The 24,708-nt window shown below is 36.4% G+C and overlaps 1 protein-coding gene across 1 annotated transcript; it reads left to right on the top strand.

Moving 5' to 3' along the window:
- The first annotated feature begins 451 nt into the window (after positions 1-451).
- On the top strand, positions 452-24,415 carry RFC3 (replication factor C subunit 3). The gene is made up of 9 exons (XM_007097651.3): positions 452-633; positions 3,180-3,317; positions 6,462-6,529; positions 8,517-8,614; positions 11,862-12,043; positions 13,059-13,195; positions 13,281-13,379; positions 22,503-22,572; positions 24,114-24,415. The coding sequence occupies exons 1-9, from the start codon at positions 547-549 to the stop codon at positions 24,303-24,305; spliced, it is 1,071 nt and encodes a 356-aa protein (XP_007097713.2). The 5' UTR covers positions 452-546; the 3' UTR covers positions 24,306-24,415.
- The last annotated feature ends 293 nt before the right edge of the window (positions 24,416-24,708 follow it).

Here is a 24,708-nt window from a genome sequence, read left to right on the forward strand (position 1 = left end):
ACTCTTGAGGAATTGAAGTAAGGAAAGGTAGTGAAGATTAGATTTTAATTTTAGCAATTTGTCTTAAACAGCTTTATTGAGAGCCTACCCAGTGAGAACTGACCAAGGTCTTATATATTCTAGTACCGGGAACAGGGCCCAACGCAGTATTTATTCTTCAGGTTTCTGTAAAACGAATGAGTGGACGAGCGAACGAACGAAATTAATCAGGGAACATGGCTCCTCTGAGTATCTGTATTTGAAGCCCGGAGCCGAATTTCCAATTTTGTTTGGTAATTTTTGGACTGTCATAGAGGGTAAGAACAACACAAAAAAAAATGATTAATAAGACAATGAACATCATTGACCAGACGGCACCAACACTGCGGCTAGTACTGTCCCGAACCAGCTTCCGTAGTCTTTAGTTCTTTGGTCGCGTAAGCGACCAGGACCGGAAGTGACGTCGCGAGATTTGGAGTTCGCGGGAGAACTTCTCTCTGCGTGCGGACCGAGAGAGCGCCCGCGCGCGGGATTTTCAAGCGGCCGACCCCGGGAATTCGAGCTGGCATGAGCCTCTGGGTGGACAAGTACCGTCCCTGTTCTTTGGGACGGCTGGACTATCACAAGGAGCAGGCGGCCCAGCTGCGCAACCTGGTGAGTCCGCGTAACGGGGCAGGGAGAGCGGGGAGAGGGTAGGCCCCCATCTCGGGAGTTTCAAGCCCCTAAGGAGTGGTAGGCCCTGAAGTGAGAAAGCATTGAAATAGAGGAACATGAGGGAAGAGTGCACTTGCAAAAAGCAAATGCAAATTCCTTGAGGCAGGAGTGTGTCCGGACTATTCTAGGAAACTCAAGAAGGCCAGTGTAGCTGAACAATAGTGGGCAGAGGGAGGGGCGGGGGGCGGTGCAGATCCAGTAAATTCTTATAGGGTGAGATTGGAAGCCATGGAAGGTTTAGGGCAGAGAAGTGACATCATCTGACTTTACTTTTTAACAGGGTAACTTAAAATTTCTTGGTGTCATTTCCCTTATTTATAAAAAGGAGGGTGTTTTATTTATTAACTTCAGAGGTCATTTCTAATTTTAAAAGGTTGTATTAGATCGTCCTTGAGTGTAATTCCTAATAGAAGATTTTTTTTCTTTTCTCCATCCTGATGTGTATTTTCGTGTTGTAGTTGGTATAAGTGTCTAATGGCAATGTTTTCTGAGAAGCAAACAATATTTTAGGAAATGGAGAGGGGAGAAGGGTCTTGAGAAAAATCTAGTGTCTGTGTAAGCTATTTATTCACTCCTTTTTAGAACCAAGTAGTACCATATGCTAACGGAAGTGTTTTGCTCAGCTCTCAGGTTCTTCAGTACCCACCTTTTTTCTGTTACAGGTACTATTTGGTAAGTACTTAAAAAAATGAGAAATAATGGGAAAAAAAAAGAACTCTATCCTTATTCAGAGTCATTGGAAAAGTTGATAGTGTTGTGAGATTGAAGGTTTTTTTTTTCCTTTTTTTTAATTATTGGTATTATGGTAGTTTAAGCTCTACTACAGCTGCATACAGCTCTATACTTCCATTTCTAGACAAATTGCATTTTCTCACCATAGCTTTCACTTTGATTTTCTTAGGCAAACGACACCTTTTATTTTCTATGGCTGTCTTTTTGTTATACAGAATTTGGAGTAAATATTTTGGACAGAAATTTAATATACTGCTGTCGGATGTCTATAGATTTGCTTTTAAAAACTGTTCAACTGTTTTACTGTTGAATCTACAATTTAGTAAAACTGGAACATTTAAAGCATACCCTTAATTTTTGGCTAGATGGAGTTTAAAAAGCAAAGGCAACAGGTATTTGTGAAGCACCTGCTATTTTCCAGGCACTGTTTCAGGTGAATAGTTCTTTTCCTTGATACTTTTTTTTTCAGTGCCAGACATAGATGAGTTTCCAAAGTATTAAAATTCACCCCAATAAGCTTTTCTGTTAAGATACTTATTTCATTTTTTTCTATAATGCTTACTTAGAAACTTCTGTCACAAGATTTTATGCCCCTGAGGTTAAGACCTGTGTTCTCAGTGTTTTGTTTTGTTTTTTTAGCCTTCATAGCACTGACTCCCAAACGTGACTGATCACCAGGGTCACCTGGGAAGTTTTTTAAAAGCACAGTCTTGTACTCTGTTGCAGCACTGTCAGTGCCCTACTCCATCCCATTGCTCTTGACTCATAAATGCGCACAGATTGACTACAGCTTCCAGGATCTGTGCTTCTTGAAGGCTTTCTTTTGCTGACACTCCTAAGCAGACTTGAAAGGCCTGGTAATTGATGCTCTTCCTTAATCTGAACCACTTTCCCAAGCAAGTTGCATCAAAGGATTGATGAGAGAGAGCGTATTGAAATCCAGCTTCCCCACCTCTTGGGTGGGTTAACGTTGTGTTTGTGTTTTTTCTTAAAAAAAAATTTTTTTTTCAATGTTCGTTTATTTTTGAGAGAAAGAGAGCTAGGGAGGGGCTGAGACAGAGGGAGACACAGAATCCTAAGCAGGCTCCAGGCTCTGAGCTGTTAGCATAGAGCCTGATGTGGGCTCAAACCCACGAGCGGTGACATCATGACCTGAGTCAGACGCTTAACTGACTGAGCCACCCAGGCGCCCCTATTGTGGTGTTTTTTTTTTTACACTGGCTTCAAGAGTATCCCCAGCAGGATTAAACCGCAGATGCCCAGAGTGGTTAAGCAGATAATGCATTCATTGGCTGCCTTCCTTTCCTTGCTTTGCTTCCTTATTCCCCTACAAAGTTTTCCTTTATTTTTCAAAGAAACCACATACATTCAATTCTTAAAAAAGAGACTATAGCCCAAACTAAGTCAGGCATCATTTCTTAGTTACTGAATCTTAATCTCATGGATGGGGTCCAGTAATAAGTTTTTTATTTTAAAAAGTTTTCTAGGAGTTTTTGAAAGCCTGGAGCCTGCTTCAGATTCTGTGTCTCCCTCTCTCTCTGACCCTCCCCCACTTGTGCTCTGTCTCTCTCTCAGAAAAAAGGAAATAAATAAAAATAAATAAATATAAAAGTCTCTATATAGGCTCATACATACATATTTTTGAAGTTTCATAAGTGGAGACACAAAATATTTGATACCTAAAAAAGTAGTTTAATTGTCTCTAGAGCAGTTGTTTGACTAGGGAAAATGCCTCTTTTTTTTCCTCCCCCCAGGTGCAATGTGGTGATTTTCCTCATCTCTTAGTGTATGGACCATCAGGTGCTGGAAAAAAGACAAGGATTATGTGTATTCTACGTGAACTTTATGGTGTTGGAGTGGAAAAATTGAGAATTGAACATCAGACCATCACGGTAAGCATTTTGCTTTGAGGCTTCCAAATATTTATAGGAGGGATTTCCAGTCCTATCATATATATTCCCATGGCCCTGTCCATTGCTGCCCAATGTGTGATTTAAGTAAGAATTTCACAGATAACCCACATGCACAGGATTGAGAGCTACTGATTTATAGACCTAACTGTTAAAACCAGAACAAAGTCAGTTATGTTAGAGAGGAAATATGAGCAACCAGAGATTTGGGGTAAAATGTAGGCAGTGGAATTTATTTTAGATTATCTAGCAAATCAGTACCTCAGCTGAAACTGGAACTCAAGTCTCTACAGTTCATTATTCTGAGAGCAATAATGGATTTGGAAAAACAATGATTTTGAGAAAAATTTTAAATGTGGAATCAGGCAACGTGGTAAAGATTAGACAGCTGACTGATTAGACAAGGAAGCATGAAGCTCTGGGATGTTCAGAGAATTCCTATGATTTATCTTGGCTGAGCTTTCCAGCCTGTACCATGCAGTGCATTTTCATACTCTTCTTATAGACAGTGGTTGGGATTTAGTTGAAATTACCTTCTCTTGGTGTGCCCCTCTCCAACCCCATTAGAAATAGTTTTTCCTTTTTTTTTGTTGTTGTTGAAGTTTTTTTTTTTTAAAGCTTATTTGTTTATTTTGAGAGAGAAAGAAAGCGCGATCAGGGGAGTGGCAGAGAGAGAGAATTCCAAGCAGGCTCTGCACTGTCAGCGCAGATCCCAGTACGGGGCTTGAAGCCATGAATCATGAGATCATGACCTGAGCCGAAATCAAGAGTCTGATGCTTAACTGACTGAGCCACCCACGCACCCCTAGTTTTTCCTTTTTTAACCCATAGCTTATACTTTTTAGTACTTACTTTGTTTTGCCTTCATTATAGTTTATCATACATTTTTTTTTTTTTTTGAGAAGATTGTATTTGTTTTGGTTATGCAGGGAACATGTCCTACTCATTTTTATATCCTTCATAGCCCGTGGTGTAGCATCTTGTACATATTAGGCACTGAAAAAATGAATGCCGAGTGACTGGATGGATGGTAAGTAGTGCTATTAATAGAATCTTTAGGAAGATAAATCGATTTTGAGCTAATATTGATGAGCTTGTGTTAGACACATTGAGTTTAAGGTGGCTTGTGGTACATCCTGGTGGGAACTCTTATAAAATATTCAGGGACAAATTTAACAAGAAAGGTGTGGGATCTGTAGGAAAAAAACGGTAATACCTTATAAAAGGGAAAAAAAAGATCAAATGGAAAGATCCAGCAAGTTCTCTGGTAGGAGGCTTAATATTTTAAAATATCTGTTTTCCCCAAGTTACAGTATAAATTTCAGTGAAATTAGAATTAAAATCCAACTTGTTTTTTTAATTGCATGAAATGATCTGAAAGTACATATGAAAGAATACCTTTCTGAGACCATACAAAAAAGATTTGTGAAGTGGGACTTGTGTTATGAGATATTAAATCATATTGTAAGGCTGTTTTAACCAAAACAATAGTATATTGGCATGGGAATAGAGAATTTGATCAGTGGAACTTATTAGAGAGCCCAGAAATACGATGGAAAATCTATTTCAAATCAGTATTAAAAACCTGAGTTAGCAAGATGTGCTAGCATAACTAGTTACCTACTCTGAAGAAAATAAAGTTGAATCCCTATGATTCATAATTTACAGAGATGAGTTCCAGACGAATTAAAAACTTAAATGTTACAATGAAGCACTAAATTTCTTAGACTATATGAGCAGCCTGTAGGTCGAGAATACCTTTTAATAGAAAACATGGAAGGGGCAGGGGCACCTGGATGGCTCAGTTGGTTAAGTGACGTTGGTTTGGGTGATGATCCTACGGTTTGTGACTTCGAGCCGTAATGGGCTCCATGCTGACAGCTCGGAACCTGGAGCCTGCTTCGGATTCTGTGTCTCCTTCTCTGTCTGACCCTCCCCTGCTTGCACTCTGTCTCTTTCTCTCAAAAATAGACGTTAAAAAAAGTTTTTAAAAAATAAGGAAGTGATAGAAAAAAAGAAATATGTACTTGGATGTATATGAAATTTATGTTCCTATTATAGAATATAATGTACATAGAATCAGTGGAAAAACAAATGATTGTCAAAAAATAATTGAAAGGAATGTGTTAGATAAGAGATTTTACAAATTGACAATGAAAGACAACTTGGTAAAAAACTGAATAAAAGAGTCATAAGAGAGAAATATAAATGTGTGTAAAGATGTTTGTCATTTTTGATAAAGAGAAGCAGTGAGTCTGTTATCAAATTGGCAGAACTTAAAGGCATGATATATCCAGAAGGGAATGTTGGGCAAGAGTATTTGTTGCTCGTGGAAAACTGAATTGTTAGATTTTTTTGGGGAGATAGGCTGATTATACATATATACATACATACATACATACATACATACATACATACATACATAAAAATTTAGAAAATGTGTCCTCTTCAATCCAGCAAATCCTTTATTGGGAATCTATTGCATAGAAATGAAGTCAGTACATGATAGATGTATGGAGAAGGATGATAATTGTGGGATAGTTTGGGATGTCAAAAACCAAGAAGCAAAATGCCCATCAGTATGATTGGCTTTGGGACATCCACGTTATAGGTCATATGCAACTAACCTACACCAGTATCTTAGGGGAATTGTGTAGATGCGTTGTTAACTAGGAAAAGTAAAACACAGAGAAATGGGTATGATTGACTCTTTTTTTTATAACTTTTTTTACAAGAAACACTATAGAAATATATTAAATATATATATATATATATATAAATAGATACATATCTATGTGTTTATTTTTGTGTGTTATGGAAAAGTCTATGCAAGGACATATGCAGACTGTTTACAGGGATGATCATTCATAATGAGATGGTTTGTAGATTTCTGGAGATAGAAGGAAAAGTAGAAAACAGGATGTGTGATATGACCCAATTTATATAGAAATACTTTCATCTGCACATAGAGAAAAAAATGGGGTTAATGAAGTTAAAATATTCTTGGTGGTTATCTGAAGTTTTTTTTATTAAGAATAAATTGTTTTGAAAACAAACAGTGAAACAGAAAAGAGGAGAAATAGCCAGTAATTACACATTCAGAACATTTATTTTCTTTGTCCACAGACTCCATCTAAAAAGAAAATTGAAATTAGCACTATTGCGAGCAATTATCACCTTGAAGTTAATCCCAGGTAGGTTTCTACTATATAGAAACAAGTCTTCTTCTTTTTTTTTTTAAGAGTTAAACCCATTCTTGAAATAGAATCATGTGTGGAAACACCATATGTGCAATAGGTAAAAGTAAAGATGCCCACTGTGAAATAGGGAGACTAGAACCTTTCCATTTCCCCTTTTCTCTGACTTCTGAGTCAAATAAGTTTAATAATTAAGTTTTCTTGCTCTATAGAACTCAGTGTTTTATACAAAGTACATTTCATAGTCATTAAATTTTTGTTCTTTTGGCTCAAGCAGAACTGATAGCAAGATAAAGTATGGCTAAAAAGTTTGTAATGTCTGGAGTGAATATTTCAGGATATATTTTGGATTACCAAATCTTTTTTTTTTTTTTTGCCTCTCCTTTGTTTCAGTTTCTTGATTAAAGTGTGTTATAATAGTCCACCAACCAATGTCTATATTATTTATCATGACTTAATCAAAGATTAGGCTCCTGTTGGGAGACACATTGAAAACGCATGCCATGGCAGCGTAGTACTGCTTAATAGTGTAGAAGTGATTGTCTTGGGAGCAAAGTTGAGTAAAGCTTCAGTTTTGTCTGGGGCCTGGTATGTTCTTGAAGGAGAAGAAAATCAAGGACATCTTCAGGCAAAGGCAACCTTTTTGGGCAGTGGCACAGAGATGAGGATGAGCATCTATATCAAGATTGAATGGAGCAGGAGGAATATAGTTATAAGCTAATATGTATTCAGTAACAGGCACTGTTACTTTACATGGATAATTATATATAGTTTTCAAAACAGCTTAGGCATTATTACTTTCCTTAGATGTGTCCAAGAAAATTAAGAGAAATATGACTGGTGAGAAAGGGTCTGATTAGAAAAGTAGGGAAAAATGGTAATTTCATAGAGGGAAATGTTTTTGATTCTTGACTAGGAAATGATCATAAGAGACACTTGAGGCATATTGATACAATATTAGTGAATTAAGAAAGATTTAATGGCTATTTGGGAAAATAAACTAAAGCTGATTTTTTTGCCCTGTTTCTCATCTTGAGTTCTTCTGTGGCAAGAGTAGTCCATTAGAGATTGAGCTGATTGTTTTTCACGTGTTTGAAATTGACAGCCTAAATTAACTAGGTGACTTTATGTTGGTTTGTGAGGTGCAGGACTTAGGTGCTAAAGCAATAATGTAGGTGTAAATGACAGATAATGCTTATCATAAGTCAGTAGCTTACAGAGTTCTGACTATCTTAAATTCCATTTGCTTATCTCATCATCTTGCCAAGACCCTGAATCAGCTCCATGCTAGTGCTGGGAGCAGACTTGTCTAAGCATGTTCTCTCTCAGACCTTTACTATTTGGGTGGAGAAGAGGCATGGAGGTTAAATTTTTGTTTGAGTTATTTTCACATTTTGAGTGACTACAGATGATTGAGAAATTAATTGTAACTAGATACTAACTATAGTTGGTACAGAAGTATTAAAGTATTTGATAAACTTAGGTATTAGTTATTGCTTTTTGTTTTTTAATGTTTATTTTTGAGAGGGAGACAGAGCATGAGTGGCGGAGGGACAGAGAGAGAGAGAGAGAGAGAGAAAGACAATCTGCAGCAGGCTCTAGGTTCTGAGCTGTCAGCACGGGGCTTGAACTTGTGAACCGTGAGATCATGACCTGAGCTGAAGTTGGACACACAACCCACTGAGCCACCTAGGTGCCCCAGTTGTTGCTCTTTTTTTTAAGTAACAGTAGACTTAATATAAGAACATGTTTACTGTTTTCAGTGTTATCTATCATATTGTAATTGAATATTGGAATATTGTTATTTTAATGACCCTGAACTATTTCACTTTGAAAGTTTTGTGAATGTCATTAGGTGTGAATAATTTTGATTAATATTTTAACCACTTAAAATCTTCAATGTTTTTCTTATAATAACAGATTAAAGGGATAATACTTTCTAAATACCTAAGTCTATATTTACTATTATTTTTGTATTATATAGTGATGCTGGAAATAGTGACCGGGTAGTAATTCAAGAGATGTTGAAAACAGTGGCACAATCACAGCAACTTGAAACAAACTCTCAAAGAGATTTTAAAGGTATGTGATAAACATATTTCTTTTAAGGTGAACACTGACCTGGTACATAGTGAGTATAAGGGAAAATGTAGTGGGGAAACATAAATTCCATCTATGTAGCGAATATTTATTAACTTGTTCTATACTGAGCATTAATGCTCTCTTAGTTTTGGACATAAAAGTAAGACAGGCATGATCTCTCTGCTCATGGTAGGTTGTAGCCTAATGGAATTGAATTTTGGTGGAAAGAGGACAATTTATGCCACTCATTTGTTATTTTAGAACTAGATGAGTAATGAAAACACTTTATTTAAAATAAGAAATAACATGATTTAAGCAGAACTATTCTGGGGCACCTGGGTGGCTCAGTTGGTTAAGCGTCTGACTTCGGCTCAGGTCATGATTTCGTAGGTCATGATTTCGTGGTTCATGAGTTTGAGCCCCGCGTCGGGCTCTGTGCTGACAGTTCAGAGCCTGGAGCCTGCTTCAGATTCTGTGTCTCCTCCTCTCTTTGCCCCTCCCCTGCTCACACTCTGTCTTTCTCTTTCTCAAAAATAAACATTTAAAAAAAAAAGCATAACTGTTCCTAGGACCAAAATTACATGTTTATTATCAAATATTAAACAAAATCAGGTATAATTTTGCCATCCAGAGACAATTACTGTTAACATTTTTGTCATTACCTTCCGGTATTACCTGTATGCACATGTATGTGTACGTTCTCATAGAAGATTCTGTGATAATATGCCAGAATTTAATGCCTTGGATACATTTTGCTAAATTCTTCATTCAAAAGGTCGATTTATACTACCATCTGAAGTGTTTGGGAGTGCCATTATTCCTTGACATTTATCACCATTGTGGTCAATTATTTTTAACCTTTATCAGTTTGAATGGAGAAAATAAATTGTGTTTGTTTTTTCTTTAAGTTAGTATGATAATTTTTTCTTTTGTTTGTTGCTCATTTTACTGTTTTGTGAATTGCCTATGCATATTTCAGCTGGTTTTTATCTTCCTTAGTTCACTGTATTTCAGAATAAATTTACATTTATCTATTTTTTGCTACTGTAAATGGAGCCTTACGTTTTCTAACTTTTGTTATATGTGATAGCTGTGATGTTTATATCTTAATTTTATGTTTTACTATATTCATTGTTGTATTGTTTGTAATAGCCTTTCCATGGTTTCTTTTGAGTTTTCAGATATATATTTATATCATCTCTGAATAGAGATAATTTTTTCCCTTTCCAATTTGTATGGCTTTCAACATTCTTTCCTATCTAATTATGTTTACCAATACCTCCAGTATAGTGTTTAATAGTACGAAAGATAGTGGACATCCTTGTCATGACTTTGGAGGGAGAGCCTTAGGGTTTCCCCATTTAGTTGCTGGATTTTGGCCTGAGATGTATCTATTTTTTTTTAAGCTTATTTATTTAATTTTGAGAGGGAGAGAAAGGGAGAGAGCACACTCATGCATGTGCACACGCATACTCGAGTGGAGGAGGGGCAGAGAGAGAAGAGGAAGGATCCCAAGCCAGCTCCGCACTGTAAGCACAGAGCCCAACGTAGGGCTCTAACTCACGAACCATGAGATCATGACTTGAGCCGAAATCAAGAATTGGACACTTAACCGACTGAGCCACTCAGGCGTCCCTGTATCTGTTTGATCATAGTAAGAAATAAGAAAGTAAGCATCAGTTTGTATTTTATTGAGTGTTCCTAATGTGAATGTGTATTAAATTTTTTCAAATGCTGTTTCTTCATCCGTGAATGTGGTATTAAGATTTTTCTTTTTAGCTCTGTTGGTCAAGTAGATTATATTATTGGCTCTTCTAGTGAAATTGCTCTCTATTTCTAGAGTAAACCTCACTTGGTCATGATGTGTTAATTTTTAAAATATGCTGCTGTTTTCTGCCTACCAAGGACTTATTTTTGTATCATTTGGTCTGTAGTACTTTATGTTAGGTGCTATTTGTTAGATTTTGGGATCAGTCTCCTTGTTTCTATTTTTCCTGTCCTATTCCATTTGGATTCTATCTCTAGAATTTCTCCTCACTGTGAAGGATTGTCTTGGAAGGGAGCTTCATTTTGTTTTCAGTGTTCTGTTCTTGTCAAACCTTGTTGTATCCAGGTTCCTTTGCTTTAACCCATAAATTGAACCCTGTGGGTGCTGTTCTCAAATTGTCCCATTATACTTCACAGTGTGTTCTTACAGGTACCTGGATTTGGGTTCTGTACCAAAGGCTGTCAGAAACATGGTACATTCTTGCCACCCTCCCACACATAGTTGTTTGTTCTCATTTGCTCATATTAGGGAGTTCTTAGGTAAAACCTATCACTTTGTTTTGATATAAATGTTGTCCATGAGTCTTTGGTCTTGGAATCTTTCTACTTTTGTGGGAGAGATTCAAATCTATACTGCTACCACTGCCATCTTCTAGAAATAACTTAATATGATGAAAAATACAATAAATAGTTACATTCAGTTCTAGCTACATAGTATTCCTGAAACACTTTAAAGTCAATCCTTTATTATGGCTCGGTGGAATCTCACAGTACATGTGACCAGCTGTCTTTATTCTTTTTGGCTCTGTTTCTTGCATCAGTATTTTCCAAAGTATATTCTTAGGCATGATAAGATTTAAAGTGTTCCCCAGAAATGTGCTTCTGAGATAAAATATTTTGGGGAAGTACAGCCTAGTACCTCTCTGTCTTGGTGAGTTTTGGTTCATATAAATATAATAAAGACTGCAGTGAATTCTACAAAAAAGTAACATCTTTAACTTCATTTTAGCCTAGAGTTTCTTAAGTGTGATTGGAATTTTCTTTTAACATCTTTTCTTTAAATGTTTATTTTTTTATTTTGAGAGAGAGAGCACAAGCAAGGGAGGAGCAGAGGGAGAGGGAGAGAGGATTCCAAGTAGATTCCATGCTGTTAGCGCCTGATTCTTGATTTCAGCTCAGGTCATGATCTCATAGTTTGTGGGATTGAGCCCTGCGTCAGTGCAGAGCCTTCTTGGGAGTCTCTCCCTCTCTCTATGCCCTTCTTCTGCGTTTATGAAGTCTGCCTCTCTCTCTCAAAATAAACTTAAAAATAAATAAATAAAATAAATTATTCTCACCATACCTGAGACTTTTATATGTCCTTGCCAAAGGGAAGAGTAGTATATCAGATTTCTTATTTAGAATTTCACTTCAAATAATGAGAAGGAAGAGAAGGAGATAGATTCTCAAGTTAAAATTTGTTTTCTTTCTCCTTGACTAGTGGTATTACTGACGGAGGTTGACAAACTCACCAAAGACGCTCAACATGCTTTGCGTAGAACCATGGAAAAGTATATGTCCACTTGCAGATTGATCTTGTGTTGCAATTCTACATCTAAAGTGATACCACCTATTCGTAGTAGGTGCCTGGCGGTTCGTGTGCCTGCTCCCAGCATTGAAGATGTAAGTCAAGTGAAACTTTTCAGAAGTCATTCATTTCAGATTCTCTGAGTATTGTGTGTATATCTTTGTCATGTTTGTTTTGTAAAAACATAGTGAAATGTATTAGTGATTCAGGAACAGCTATGGCCTGGATACTAACCTGTAGTAGATATATAAATGAATACGTATGGTAGTAAATACCAGATATCACCAATACATAGAAAATATGATTATAAACTCTTATTAAGAATAATATTGCATATATGCCATCAATATTTAAGAAGTTCTTCCTTTTAAGTCATTTTTTACCTTAAGTAGGTATGAATTTCACTAAACTAGTTAAGGGCTAGTTATTTAGTTATTCTAGTTATTTAGTTATTCTACCTCAAGCTGATTTAATTGGCTTTGGAGGAGACTTGAGATAGATTTCTTTTCTTAACACTTATAAAGTAAAAATGCAAATTTCTCACAATAAGCAGCTTTCCTGCTGTTAATAGATTTGGGGTGATTTTAGGCAAAGTAGGAATAATATGTCACCTTGTGTTAGTTGCAAAGTGGTGAAGTAACTTTATTAGAAGTTTCACTTATAAAAATTTTGAGAGTAACATAGTTAAAAGGGACCACCAGGTTACCACTCCTGTGGGCACTATTTGCTTCTTAGGGCATGCAAGTAATACCCCCCGAGTCACGCAGAATTCAGCCTATGAGACTCTACTTGGCAGCCCTCTGATCGGTGTCCTTGTCAAAGACCTGAGGCCTTGTGTATTTTTTCACAGCACCCCCACACACACACACCCAGCCCCACAAGATGGCTAGCAGGACTTGGAGCTCAAACCAGCTCTTTCTGTAGTTGGCAGGACCAGTTGTTGCCTCTTCCTGACAACTTGACTGACCCCTGGCTTTCTGCTAAAGGAGCCTGTGGGTTAGGGTGGGGAGCGACAAAAATAAATAACAAGGGTCTATAAAGGTGTTCTCAACAGAAATTGCTTCAGTGTGCTGATAGATTGCCTGTTTTTGTTAATTGTCTTTTTTGTAGATTTGTCACGTGTTATCTACTGTGTGTAAGAAGGAAGGTCTGAATCTTCCTTCACAACTGGCTCATAGACTTGCAGAGAAGTCCTGCAGGAATCTTCGAAAAGCCCTACTTATGTGTGAAGCCTGCAGAGTGCAACAGTGAGTGAAAGGGGCAGTTACCACAGGAAACATTTTGGGGCACAGGCTTCCATATAATTTATTGTGTTCTCTTTTTATCATGTAGATATCCTTTTACTGCAGATCAAGAAATCCCTGAAACAGATTGGGAGGTGTATCTGAGGGAGACTGCTAATGCTATTGTCAGTCAGCAGACTCCACAAAGGTAAGTAGTCTCAAAAATGACCATAAAAGTTTGATCATAGAAATAGAACAGATAGTCTGAGTTTTGGATTAGCTGTTTCATACTACCACCAGTGCCATTTAGAATTATAGTTAAATCTTGAATATGAATACTAAACTTTCAAAGAAAAGATAGGATTTTAATTTTAGAAGTTTAGTGGTTCAGAATAGGTGGTATGTAGTAATGTGGCTTTTATTAAGCTATTGACATTTGCATATGGAACTTACATATAAATTAAAACAAATCTTGGAAGTTTTAGTTTTCCTTTCAGAATCTCAGATGACTTAATTTATAACTCAATGTGCTTAATTTTCTAATATTGAAAAGAATAATATTATAATTGTAATTGATGCATCATATCTTAGAAAGATACCAGGCTATGAATCATACCTCTACTGATTTTTATGCTCTTGAGCAGGTAACTTCATTTTAACGAGTTTTAACTTTTTCATTTTTATAATGAAGATGTTGTTATTACTCTGCCGGGAATACTTGTTCCTTTGCTATGAAGAGCAAAAAAGATTGTGTGATAATGGTTTGAGAACATACATGAACTCTGTGCTCAAGTATGATGATAAGCTCTGTTAACAATATTGTGTATATGCCACCAGTGTTTAGGAAGTGTTTTATAACATATTTGTTGAACAGTTGTTTCCATTTACTTCTGTGGGTCTATTATTCAGTAGTGGCTCATACTGAAAATATGTCAGCCATTAATTGTTTGATTTATGACAACTTTGAGAAGGGCCATCTACTTTTCTCCAAATCAGGAGTGGCAGTTTTAAGGCCCAGAGGTTTTTAAGGCTCGTTGACATGTAGTCTCCTATTCTTAATGCCTGTCAGACCTGAGAAACCATCTCTGGACTTAAGAGAGGGTAGTTGATTGCTTTAAGAAACACACTGGACTGTGTTCATCTGCTAAAGTTTAAGCTTCGTTGGTTCATGTGAAAATAATCGTGAGAAAAATATACCTTGTTTCTCCTCTTGGGTGATATATTTGATGAATTCTAATGTTTGTAAAGGTTCTTCAAAAGGATTATAACATGTACTCTTTGGCCACCATGTAGATTCGTGGATAGTCATACATAATGGGTTCTTAGTATTTCATCAGGGTTTGCTTTGAATTCCTATAATTCATTTATTTTAATGGAAGAATTTAATAGTTTTTAAGAAGTGCCAAACATTGTAAGTAGTCTCTTCAGAAGAGAAAACTTTACTTTAGGAAAAAGTGTGCATTCCATTTTGTAAAATGTTGCTAAGCAGTGAAGTAATCTCAGCCTTAAAAGAGATAAAATGCAAAACATGTTTTAGGAGACTTTTACTTTTGTAAAATATTTCTGCATTGAAGATGACTTTCTTGTTTTCTGATTTTAAAGACGAAAACTTGGTAGGAGCAGTTGTAGAACTTTCCTAATTTTAGGAGAGCTAGGTACAGATGTTGTAGTATTTGATAATTACTAGTTTGTTCTTAAGACTTTAGTTGATCATTGCTTTGCTTAATTCTTCTAGCAGCTGCTATCTCTTTCAATTTTCCAAACAAGTTTGGGCAGCTCACAAATATATTTTTTTAAAAAAAGGTGTTGTTATTTCCCGATTAGACTAACAGTTGTAGGAATTGATTTCGTTGTGCTACAAAAAAGAAATTTGAATTTCAAAGCTTTCAGGTTGACCAGAAATACTAGGAGGGCTGGTATCATTCTGATTATTGGCCCACACAGTACCAAATAATTGTTTCTTATTTTTGACCCATTAGACTTGCTGTGATATTTACAGTCTTGATTCTTATTTGATTTATTTTAGAAGAGTCATAGTTTTCTAGTTTGATAGCAGCTAATTTTAGTGAGCAATTATTAATGTTCTTACACTGTGACATCTCATTTAATTCATAGAGCAGTCCTACTTGGAAAAGTATTATTATTATCTTTATTTTATAGGTAAGAAAACTGTTTTGGGAGATTATTGCTTGCTTGTAGACATTCAGTTAAGAATCAGAGACAGTTCAATAATACCATGTTTCTCTGACAGAAGAATTTGTACTCTTTAGCACTTGCAATCCCCAAGAAATAATGACACAAAGAAATTGTAGAATATATTCATTTTTAAGAAACTAAGTTATATTAGAAATGAACTCAGACTAAGACAAGATGCATGTAACATGCACACAATGCACACAGCATAGAACAGTTGTAGAGGAAAACATCCTGAATTAACTTTTTAGAAATAAATGATATGCATAATTATTAGAATAATTTTGGGGTGCCTGGCTGACTCTGTTGATAGAGCATGCAACTGTTGATGTCAGGTTGGGTGTATAGATTCCCTAAAATGGTTTAATACCATCTGTTATTTGTATCTGTTTCTTAACTCTTTAATAATCGGGGTTACTTTTTTTTTTTATCATGTTTACTTACTTATTTTTGAGAGAGAGAGAAGGCAGAGAGAGAGAATCCCAAGCAGGCTCCACACTGTCAGTGCAGAGACTGATGTGGGGCTTGAACCCATGAACTGTGAGATCATGACCTGAACCTAAACTAGAAACCAAGAAGTTGGATGCTTAACCGACTGAGCCACCCAGGCACCCCTGCTTTTTTTTTTTTTTTTTTTTTTTAAGATAATACTATCATGTCCAAGAAGGATCAAGGCCTTTGGAATCAGACTTGAATTAAAATTCTGCCTCAGTGACATGAGTTTAAATGAAAGCCTAACCTCTCTTTTAGGTAAAAGAATGGTGTTGTGAGGTATAAATAGCATACTGCAGTCAGTCTCATACAAAGGAAAGAGTTAAATACTTTGGCAAACATTGGAAGGGTATGGATTTGAGAGTAAGGCATATCTGTTCTTAATTCATGGTTCTTCTATAGTCAACTTTGTGAGGTTACTTAAACTATCAGCCTTTTTTTTTTTTTTCTCATCTAAAAAAATGGAGATAATGCCCCCACTCAGAGCTAGTGTGAGGACTTAAGTAAAATAATTTGTTACAGTGTCTTGCACATAGCAGATGTTCAAAAGATGCTGGGTTTTTTTCCCCACTTTATTTTATTGTGATACAACTTCATACACTTGGGCTCTCTGGAGAAGAGTCTGAACTTCTACTTTTAAGAAATCTTTGATGAGGGGATGAGGCAAGATGGCGAAGCACCATGGAAGTTCTGTTTGTCTTATCTCTGAAATGCAGCTATATCAGCACCAAACTATTTTGCATACCTAGGAAATTGATCTGAGGATTAACACAACAATATGCATAACTTGAGTCATAGAACTCGGCAGGTACACTGTGTGGAGAAGTGAACTGGGGGAGAGAATAGCCACAGAGGATAGGGAGCTGTTTTTGTGGAGAGAGGAAAGAGGGGTGGAGAGTGCAGGAAAAGCACTCTCCTGAAAGTAGCTGGAGAGAGAGAAAGAATGAAAACACTAACAAGTGACTGAATAAGAAATCTGGTCCCATTGATCCAGCTCAGTAAGCTAAGCAGCACCACCTAGTGGAGAACAGAGCCTTTTCACCAAGCCCTGCCCAGCTGTGCCCTCCAGGCACATCCCCTAAAAGTCCAACACAGGTCTGTCTACCTGCTTAGTGTATGGACTATAGAGTGCTTCATAGTTCAGTTCTACAGGAAACAATATAAGACTTAGAGAACTCAGTGACTTATTAAAAAAGAGATAATGTCCAAATCTTAGTAGTCCTAGACGATGAAGAGAGAGAAAAAGGGGCAGAAGTTTAATGTGAGCAAATTATAGTAGAAAACTTTCCTAATCTGGGGAAAGACACATCCAAATCTAAGAAGCACAGAGAACTCCTATTAGATTGAACAAAAACCGACCATCACCAAGGCATTTCATAGTCAAATTCACAAAATACGCAGGCAAGGAAAGAATTATGAAAGCAGCAAGGGAAAAAAGAGTCCTTAACCTATAAAGGAAGACAGATCGGGTTCACAGCAGATTTATCCACAGTAACTTGGTGGGCCAGAAAGGAGTGGCAGGATATATTCAGTGTGCTGAACTGGAGAAATATGCAGCCAAGAATTCTTTAACCAGCAAGGCTGTCATTCAAATTACAAGGAGAGATAGTTTCCCAGACAAACAGAAACCAAAGGAGTTCGTGGCCACTAAACCAGCCTTGCAAGAAATTTTAAGGGGGGGACTCTGAGTGGAGAAAAGATGAAACAAGACAAAAAAGACCAAAAGCAACAAAGACTAGAAAGGACCAGAGAACATCACTAGAAACACCCAACTCTACAGGCAATACAACAGCACTAAATTAACATCTTTCAGTACTCACTCTAAATGTCAGTGGACTAAATGCTCCAATGAGAAGACGTAGGGTATCAGAATGGGTAAGAAAACAAGACTCATCTATATGCTGCTTATAAGAGACCCATTTTAGACCTAAGACATCTACAGATTGAAAGTAAGGGGTTGGAGAACTGTCTATCATGCTATTTGTGGCTAAAAGAAGGCTGATGTAGCCATAGTTATATCAAGTAAACTAGGTTTTAAAATAAAGACAGTAACAAGAGGGCATTATTATTCAAAAGGGCATTATATCATAATTAAGGGGTCTGTCCACCAAAGAGATCTAACAATTGTAGATATTTATGCCCCCAACGTGGAAGCACCCAAATATATAAATCAATTAATCAAAACATAAACTCATTGAAGATAATAACCATTATAATACGGGACTTCCATACCCTTCTTACAGCGATGGACATTTCATCTAAGCAGAAAATCAAAGAAACAATGGCTTTGAGTGAAACACTGGACTAGATGGACTTCACAGGTGTATTCAGATCATTTCATCCTAAAACAGCAGAATACACATTTTCTCTAGTGCCCATGGAACATTCTCAGAATAGATCACATACTGGGTCACAAATCATCCCTCAACAAATACAAAAAGATCATGAGTATACCTTGCATAGTTTCAGACCACAATGCTATGAAACTTGAAATCAACCACAAGAAAAAATTTGGAAAGATCATGAATACTTAGAGATTAAAGAACACCCTATTAATGACTAAATGGGTTAACCAAGAAATTAAAGAGGAAATTAAAAAATACACGGACGCCAGTGAAAATGAAAACATGACAGCCTAAAACCTCTGGGATGCAGCCAAGGCAGTCATAAGGGGGAAGTATATAGCAATTCGGGTCTTCCTAAAGAAGGAAGAAAGGTCTCAAGTACACAACCTAACCTTATACCTAAAACAGCTGGAAAAGGAACAGCAAATAAGTCCCAAACCAGCAGAAGACAGGAAATAATCATTAGAGCTGAAGTCAGTGCTGTTGAAATCAAAAAAGCAGAACAGATCAATGAAAGCAGGAGCTGGTTCTTTGAAATAATTAAGAAAATTGATAAATCCCTAGCTAGTTTGATCAAAAAGAAAAAGGAAAGGACCCAAATAAAAATCACGAATGAAAGAGGAAAAATCACAGCCAACATTGCAGAAATACAAATAATAATTAGAGAATATTATGAGTAATTATATGCCAATAGGGCAATCTGGAAGAAATGGACAAAGCTGGAAGAAATTGAATCAGTAATCAAAAAAATCTCCCAACAAACAAAAGTCCAGGGCTGGATGGCTTTCCAGGGTAATTCTACCAAACGTTTAAAGAAGTGTTAACACCTGTTCTTTTGAAGCTGTTCCAAAAAATAGAAATGGAAGGATAACTTATAAACTCATTCTATGAGGCCAGCATTACTTTGATTCCAAAACCAGACAAAGACCCCACTAAAAAGGAGAACTATAGACCAATTTCCCTGATGAACATGGGTACAAAAATTCTCAACAAGATACTAGCAAACTGGATCCACTAATATATTAAAAGAATGCTTCGTGATCAAGTGGAATTTCTTTCAGGGATACAGGGCTGGTTCAATATCTGCAAATCAATGTGATACATCACATTAATAAAAGAGAGGATAAGAACCACATGATCCTCTCAAATGCAGAGAAAGCATTTGACAAAATACAGCTTCCTTCCTTAATAAAAAGCCTCAAGAAAGTAGGGATAGAAGGATCATATGTCAAGATTCTAAAAGCCATGTACAAAAAGACCCACTGCTAATATTTTCTATGGGGAAAAACTGAGAGTGTACCCTCTAAGGTCAGGAATGTGACAAGGATGTCCACTGTCACCACTCTTATTCAGAGTAGCATTGGAAGTCCTAGCCTCAGCAATTAGACAATACAAAGAAATAAAAGGCACCCAAAATGGCAAGGAGGAAGTCAAACTTTTCACTTTTCACAGATGACATGATAATCTATTTGGAAAACCCAAAAGACTCTACCAAAAAGCTGCTAGAACTGAAACATGAATTCAGCAAAGAGTCAGGATATAAAGTCAACGTACAGGAATCAGTTTCATTTCTATACACCAGTAATGAAGCGGCAGAAAGAGAAATCAAGGAAACGATCCCATTTACAACTGCACCAAAAACCATAAAATATTCAGGAATAAACCTAACCAAAGAGGTGAAAAACTTATACACTGAAAACTGTAGAAAGCTTATGAAAGAAACTGAAGAAGACACAAAAAAATGGAAAAACATTCCATGCTCATGGATCAGAAGAGCAAATATTGTTAAAATGTCGACACTACCCAAAGCAGTCTACATATTCAATGCATCCCTATCAGAATAACACCAGCATTCTTCACGGAGCTAGAACAAACAATCGTAAAATTTGTATGGATCCGGAAAAGACCCCAAATAGTGAAAGCAGTTCTGAAAAAGAAAGCCAAAGCTGGAGGCATCACAATTCTGGACTTTAAGCTGTATTACAGAGCTGTAATCATCAAGACAGTATGGTACTGGCACAAAACAGACACATAGATCAATGGAACAGAATAGAGAACCCAGAAATGGACACACAAACGTATGGCCAACTGGTCTTTGACAAAGCAGGAAAGAACATCCAGTGGAAAAAAAAAAACATCTCTTCAGCAAATGGTATTGGGAAAACTGGACAGCAACATGCAGAAGAATGAACCTGGACCTCTTTCTTACACCATACGCAAAAATAAACTCAAAATGGATTAAATACCTAAACATAAGACAGGAAGCCCTCAAAATCCTAGGGGAAAAAGCTGGCAACAACCTCTTTGACCTCGGCTGCAGCAACTTCTTGACATGTCTCTGGAGGCAAGGGAAGCAAAAGCAAAAATGAACTATTGGGACCTCATTAAGATAAAAAGCTTCTGCACAGTGAAGGAAACAATTAGCAAAACTAAAAGACAACTGACGGAATGGGAGAAGATATTTCAAATGATATATCAGATAAAGGGTTAGTATCCAAAATCTGTAAAGAACTTCTCGAAATCAACACCCACCAAACAAATAATCCAGTGAAGAAATGAGCAAAAGACATGAATAGACACTTTTTCACAGAAGACATCCAGATGGCTAACAGACCCATAACATGAAAAAATGCACAACCTCACTCATCATCAGGGAAATACAAATCAAAACCACACAATGAGATACCACCTCATACCTGTTAGAATGTCTAAAATTGACAACTCAGGCAACAACAGAAGTTGTCAAAGATGCGGAGAAAGAGGAATCCTTTTGCTCTGCTGGTGGGAATGCAAACTGGTGCAGTTACTCTAAAGGAACAGTATGGAGGTTCCACAAAAAATTAAAAATAGAACTACCCTATGACCCAGCAATTGTACTACTAGGTCTTTCTCCAAAGGACACAGGAGCGCTGTCTCGAAGGATACAGGGGTGCTGTGCTGGTGGTAAGTTTATAGCAGTGCTGGTGGTAATAGCCAAAGTATGGAAAAAGCCCATATGTCTATTGACTGATGAATGGATAAAGAAGTGTGGTATATATCTATAATGTAATATTACTTGGGATCAAAAAGAATGACATCTTGCCATTTGTATTATGCTAACCTTAATATATGACTTCACTCATGTGGAAGATGCAAAACAGGTAAACATAACAGAAAGGAAGCAAAAATAACAAAAAGAGCAAGGGAGACAAACCATCAGAGACTCATATACAGAGAACAAAGTTGTTGGGGTATTGGGTAGGGGGGATGGGCTAAATGGGCAAGAGGCATTAAGGAAGACACTTTTTGGGATGAGCACTGGATGTTATATGTAAGTGATGAATCACTAAATTCTATTCCTGAAATCATTATTACACTGTATGGTAACTAACTTGGTTGTAAATTAAAAAAAAAAAAAGATGAAAACTTGCTTTGAATGGAAGTGTTCTAGTATTGCAAAAGAAAATAAATCTTTGATGAGTCACTTCTCTGATCTAAATATGGAACATCTGTGATATTTACTAATATCTTCCTAAATCTTACTAATATTTTACTAAAAGCTTTAAAACATGTTTTCCCTTTAGGGTACTAAGTATATATACGGAGAAAGATAGTTGTTTTGTGTGTACTTACAATTTTACTTGTCATTTTCGTCTTGCCATTTTAAAATGCCATATGTATTCTTTCTTTCCTGGAACTATTATGAGAAGGGCCGAAAATTAAGAGCTCAGAGGTTGTAGTATTCATATTCACTTAGACAATCTGATTCTGTGCTTGCCTATGACCTATTGTACTGCCTTTCTGTGACAGGACCGCTTTGTTTCCTTGCCATACTGCTTTTTTACTTTGCAGTTGAGGTAGTATGTAATGATACATAGAATCATGCTTGTATGCTCTTTTCTTACTTGTATAATTAACTAGTGATTGTCTTATCTTTTCATGACCATTTTCTAGATGTCCGAGGTATCTATCTGGAGGAAAAATAAACATTGTCACTTGATATGTCATGAAAGTAGATTGAAATGCAGTGTGAATAATGTCAACCCTCACTCTTCCTGAAGTCTTAATTTTTATCTGGCACTTTCATGGTATTTTGATGTAATTAATAACTGAATATAAATGTCTGACTTTAAATGAGTTCTGCACATTTTCTTTTAGAAGCATGAACTGAAATTAGGAAAAGCTTAAATGTGTATCTTAAGTATGATAAGCCATTTAACAAAATATGGGAATTAATTCATAAACTAAAACAGCACAGTATGTTCTTGAAAAAATTGTGTCTTATTTTCATTACAAAGTATTAATTATCTTGTTTTATATAGGCTCCTTGAAGTCCGTGGAAGACTTTATGAGCTTCTAACTCATTGTATTCCTCCTGAAATTATAATGAAGGTAATCCGATTTCAGTTCCTGAACCATTTATAACCATGAAATTTGGACTTTTGCAGTACTGAGACACATTGTCATTTCTTTCTCTCCAGCTCATTAATTCAACAGGTATTTATTGAACCTTTCCTGTGTGTGCCAGATACCATTAGGGGAGTGTTGAGGAAGACCTGGGAGGCCCTGCCTTCAGAAAATATACATTTTAGTGGGGTGAAATGGGAAACAAGAAGCAAAAGGATTTCAGAATGTTATAAGTGCTACAAAGGAAGTAAGAAGGTGAAATGGTAATAATGGAAGGTGGGCTGTGGAAGGTCAGCAGTGGCTTCTGTGAGGAAGGCGTGTTTAAACTGAGACTTGGAAGATTAAAAGAGAGGCAGCGTGTAAATAGTTGGGGAACAAGTACTGTTAACCTTTGAACCTTGAAGCTTTGAACGATGTGGTAGTTAAGACCCTGACCTCCTGCATAGTTGAAAATCTGTGTATTACTTTTAACTATCCCAAAAGTTGACTACTAATAGTCTACTGCTGTCCAGAGGCCTTACTGATAACACACTGGATTAACACATTATGTAGATGTGTTATATACTGTATTCTTACAATAAAGTAAGCTAGAGAAAAAACTTATTAAAATCATAAGGAAAATACATTTATGCTACTGGACTTACTGAAAAAAATGTGCTTACAAGTGGACCCTCACAGTTCAACCCCACGTTGTTTAAGGGTCAGCTGTATTTCAGACAGTGAGGTTTAGTGCACATAGGGAATGGCATTAAAGAAGTAGGCAGAGTCTAGACTTTGTAAGATTTTGTAAGGCACAGCTTTAGGTTTGGTCTGGTAGGTCTAAGCCATGTGTGTTGACTGATTTAGATGTTAGGGAATGCAGGGGGTTTTGTTTGTATTTATTAAAGTTATATGGCAACACTCACAAAAAATTCTAATTATGCCAAATATAAAAGAGAGTTCTACCCATCCATTTCTACAAGGGTGAGCACTTCCAACATACCTGTATTCTAGTCACGTAGAAATATGCCCATATGTATGGCTGTGTGTGTATAGTTTCACAAAGCTTCACAATGTTCTGCACTGTGGTTGGTTTGTTTTTTTTAAATAATGTAGCATGGATGATATTTCATGACAGTATGGATTTATTTTATCCTTTCTAGTGGATGAATGGAATTTCATTATGGGACTATATCATAGTTTTTTGGATATGATGCTGTTGGTGGAACTTGAGGTTGGCTACACATTATTATTGTAACTAGTAACATTGCAGTGAGCATCTTTTTACTTCTCTCTTGCACCCTCATACATTAAGTATTTGGCATTTGGAATATGATTGATAGCTACCACATTTTACATTATGGAAAAGGTATGCAATTTTTTTGTTTTTGGATGAAAACTACCATATAAAAGAACATACAAAAGAGATTTCACAAGTAAAAAGAACATACTGAGGTTTTGCTTCTTTTTTGAATGAGAAATAAAACTTGTTCAGCTTATTAATTTTTAATGATTACTTTTTAAATTACTGGTTATCTTTTTTTCAGGGCCTTCTCTCAGAACTTTTACATAATTGTGATGGACAGCTGAAAGGGGAAGTGGCCCAGATGGCAGCTTACTATGAACATCATCTACAGCTGGGTAGCAAAGCCATTTATCACTTGGAAGCATTTGTAGCCAAATTTATGGCGCTTTATAAGAAGTTCATGGAGGATGGATTGGAAGGCATGATGTTTTGACATCTTGACAGCTATCCTTAATTCTTCCTAATATATCTCAGTATCATCATTTACATCCATTTTATATTGGAAGAGCTGCAGGTAAAATAAACTAACTTCACTTAACCATGCCTTATTTGTGGTGTTTTGTGGTTTTTTTTGGTAGTAATTTTTCTGTGAACTATTAATTATTATACTTAAATAATTGCTCTTTTATACTGTTGAAGTTATTGAAAGGACACAACTTAGAAACTTCAGAGTCCAGAAACATGATTTTAGAGTTTAATATACTTTCAAAATTTGCTATTCAACCATGCAGTGTTGGTCTTCCCATTTTCCATCCTTTCTCTCATCTGTTGGAGGAAATTTACTACATACAAAAGCAGAGGTTGTTTTCTATCCTCTAAATGACCATTTTTGGCCA

The sequence above is a fragment of the Panthera tigris genome, chromosome A1, assembly GCF_018350195.1.
Source record: "Panthera tigris isolate Pti1 chromosome A1, P.tigris_Pti1_mat1.1, whole genome shotgun sequence".
NCBI lineage: Eukaryota > Metazoa > Chordata > Mammalia > Carnivora > Felidae > Panthera > Panthera tigris.

Excerpts from the sequence above, each read along its gene's own strand:
- RFC3 (XM_007097651.3), top strand. The coding sequence starts at position 547 with ATGAGCCTCTGGGTGGACAAGTACCGTCCCTGTTCTTTGGGACGGCTG. Across the intron at positions 634-3,179 it reads CGGCCCAGCTGCGCAACCTG|GTGCAATGTGGTGATTTTCC; the intron begins GTGAGTCCGCGT and ends TCCTCCCCCCAG. Across the intron at positions 22,573-24,113 it reads CTCCTGAAATTATAATGAAG|GGCCTTCTCTCAGAACTTTT; the intron begins GTAATCCGATTT and ends TCTTTTTTTCAG.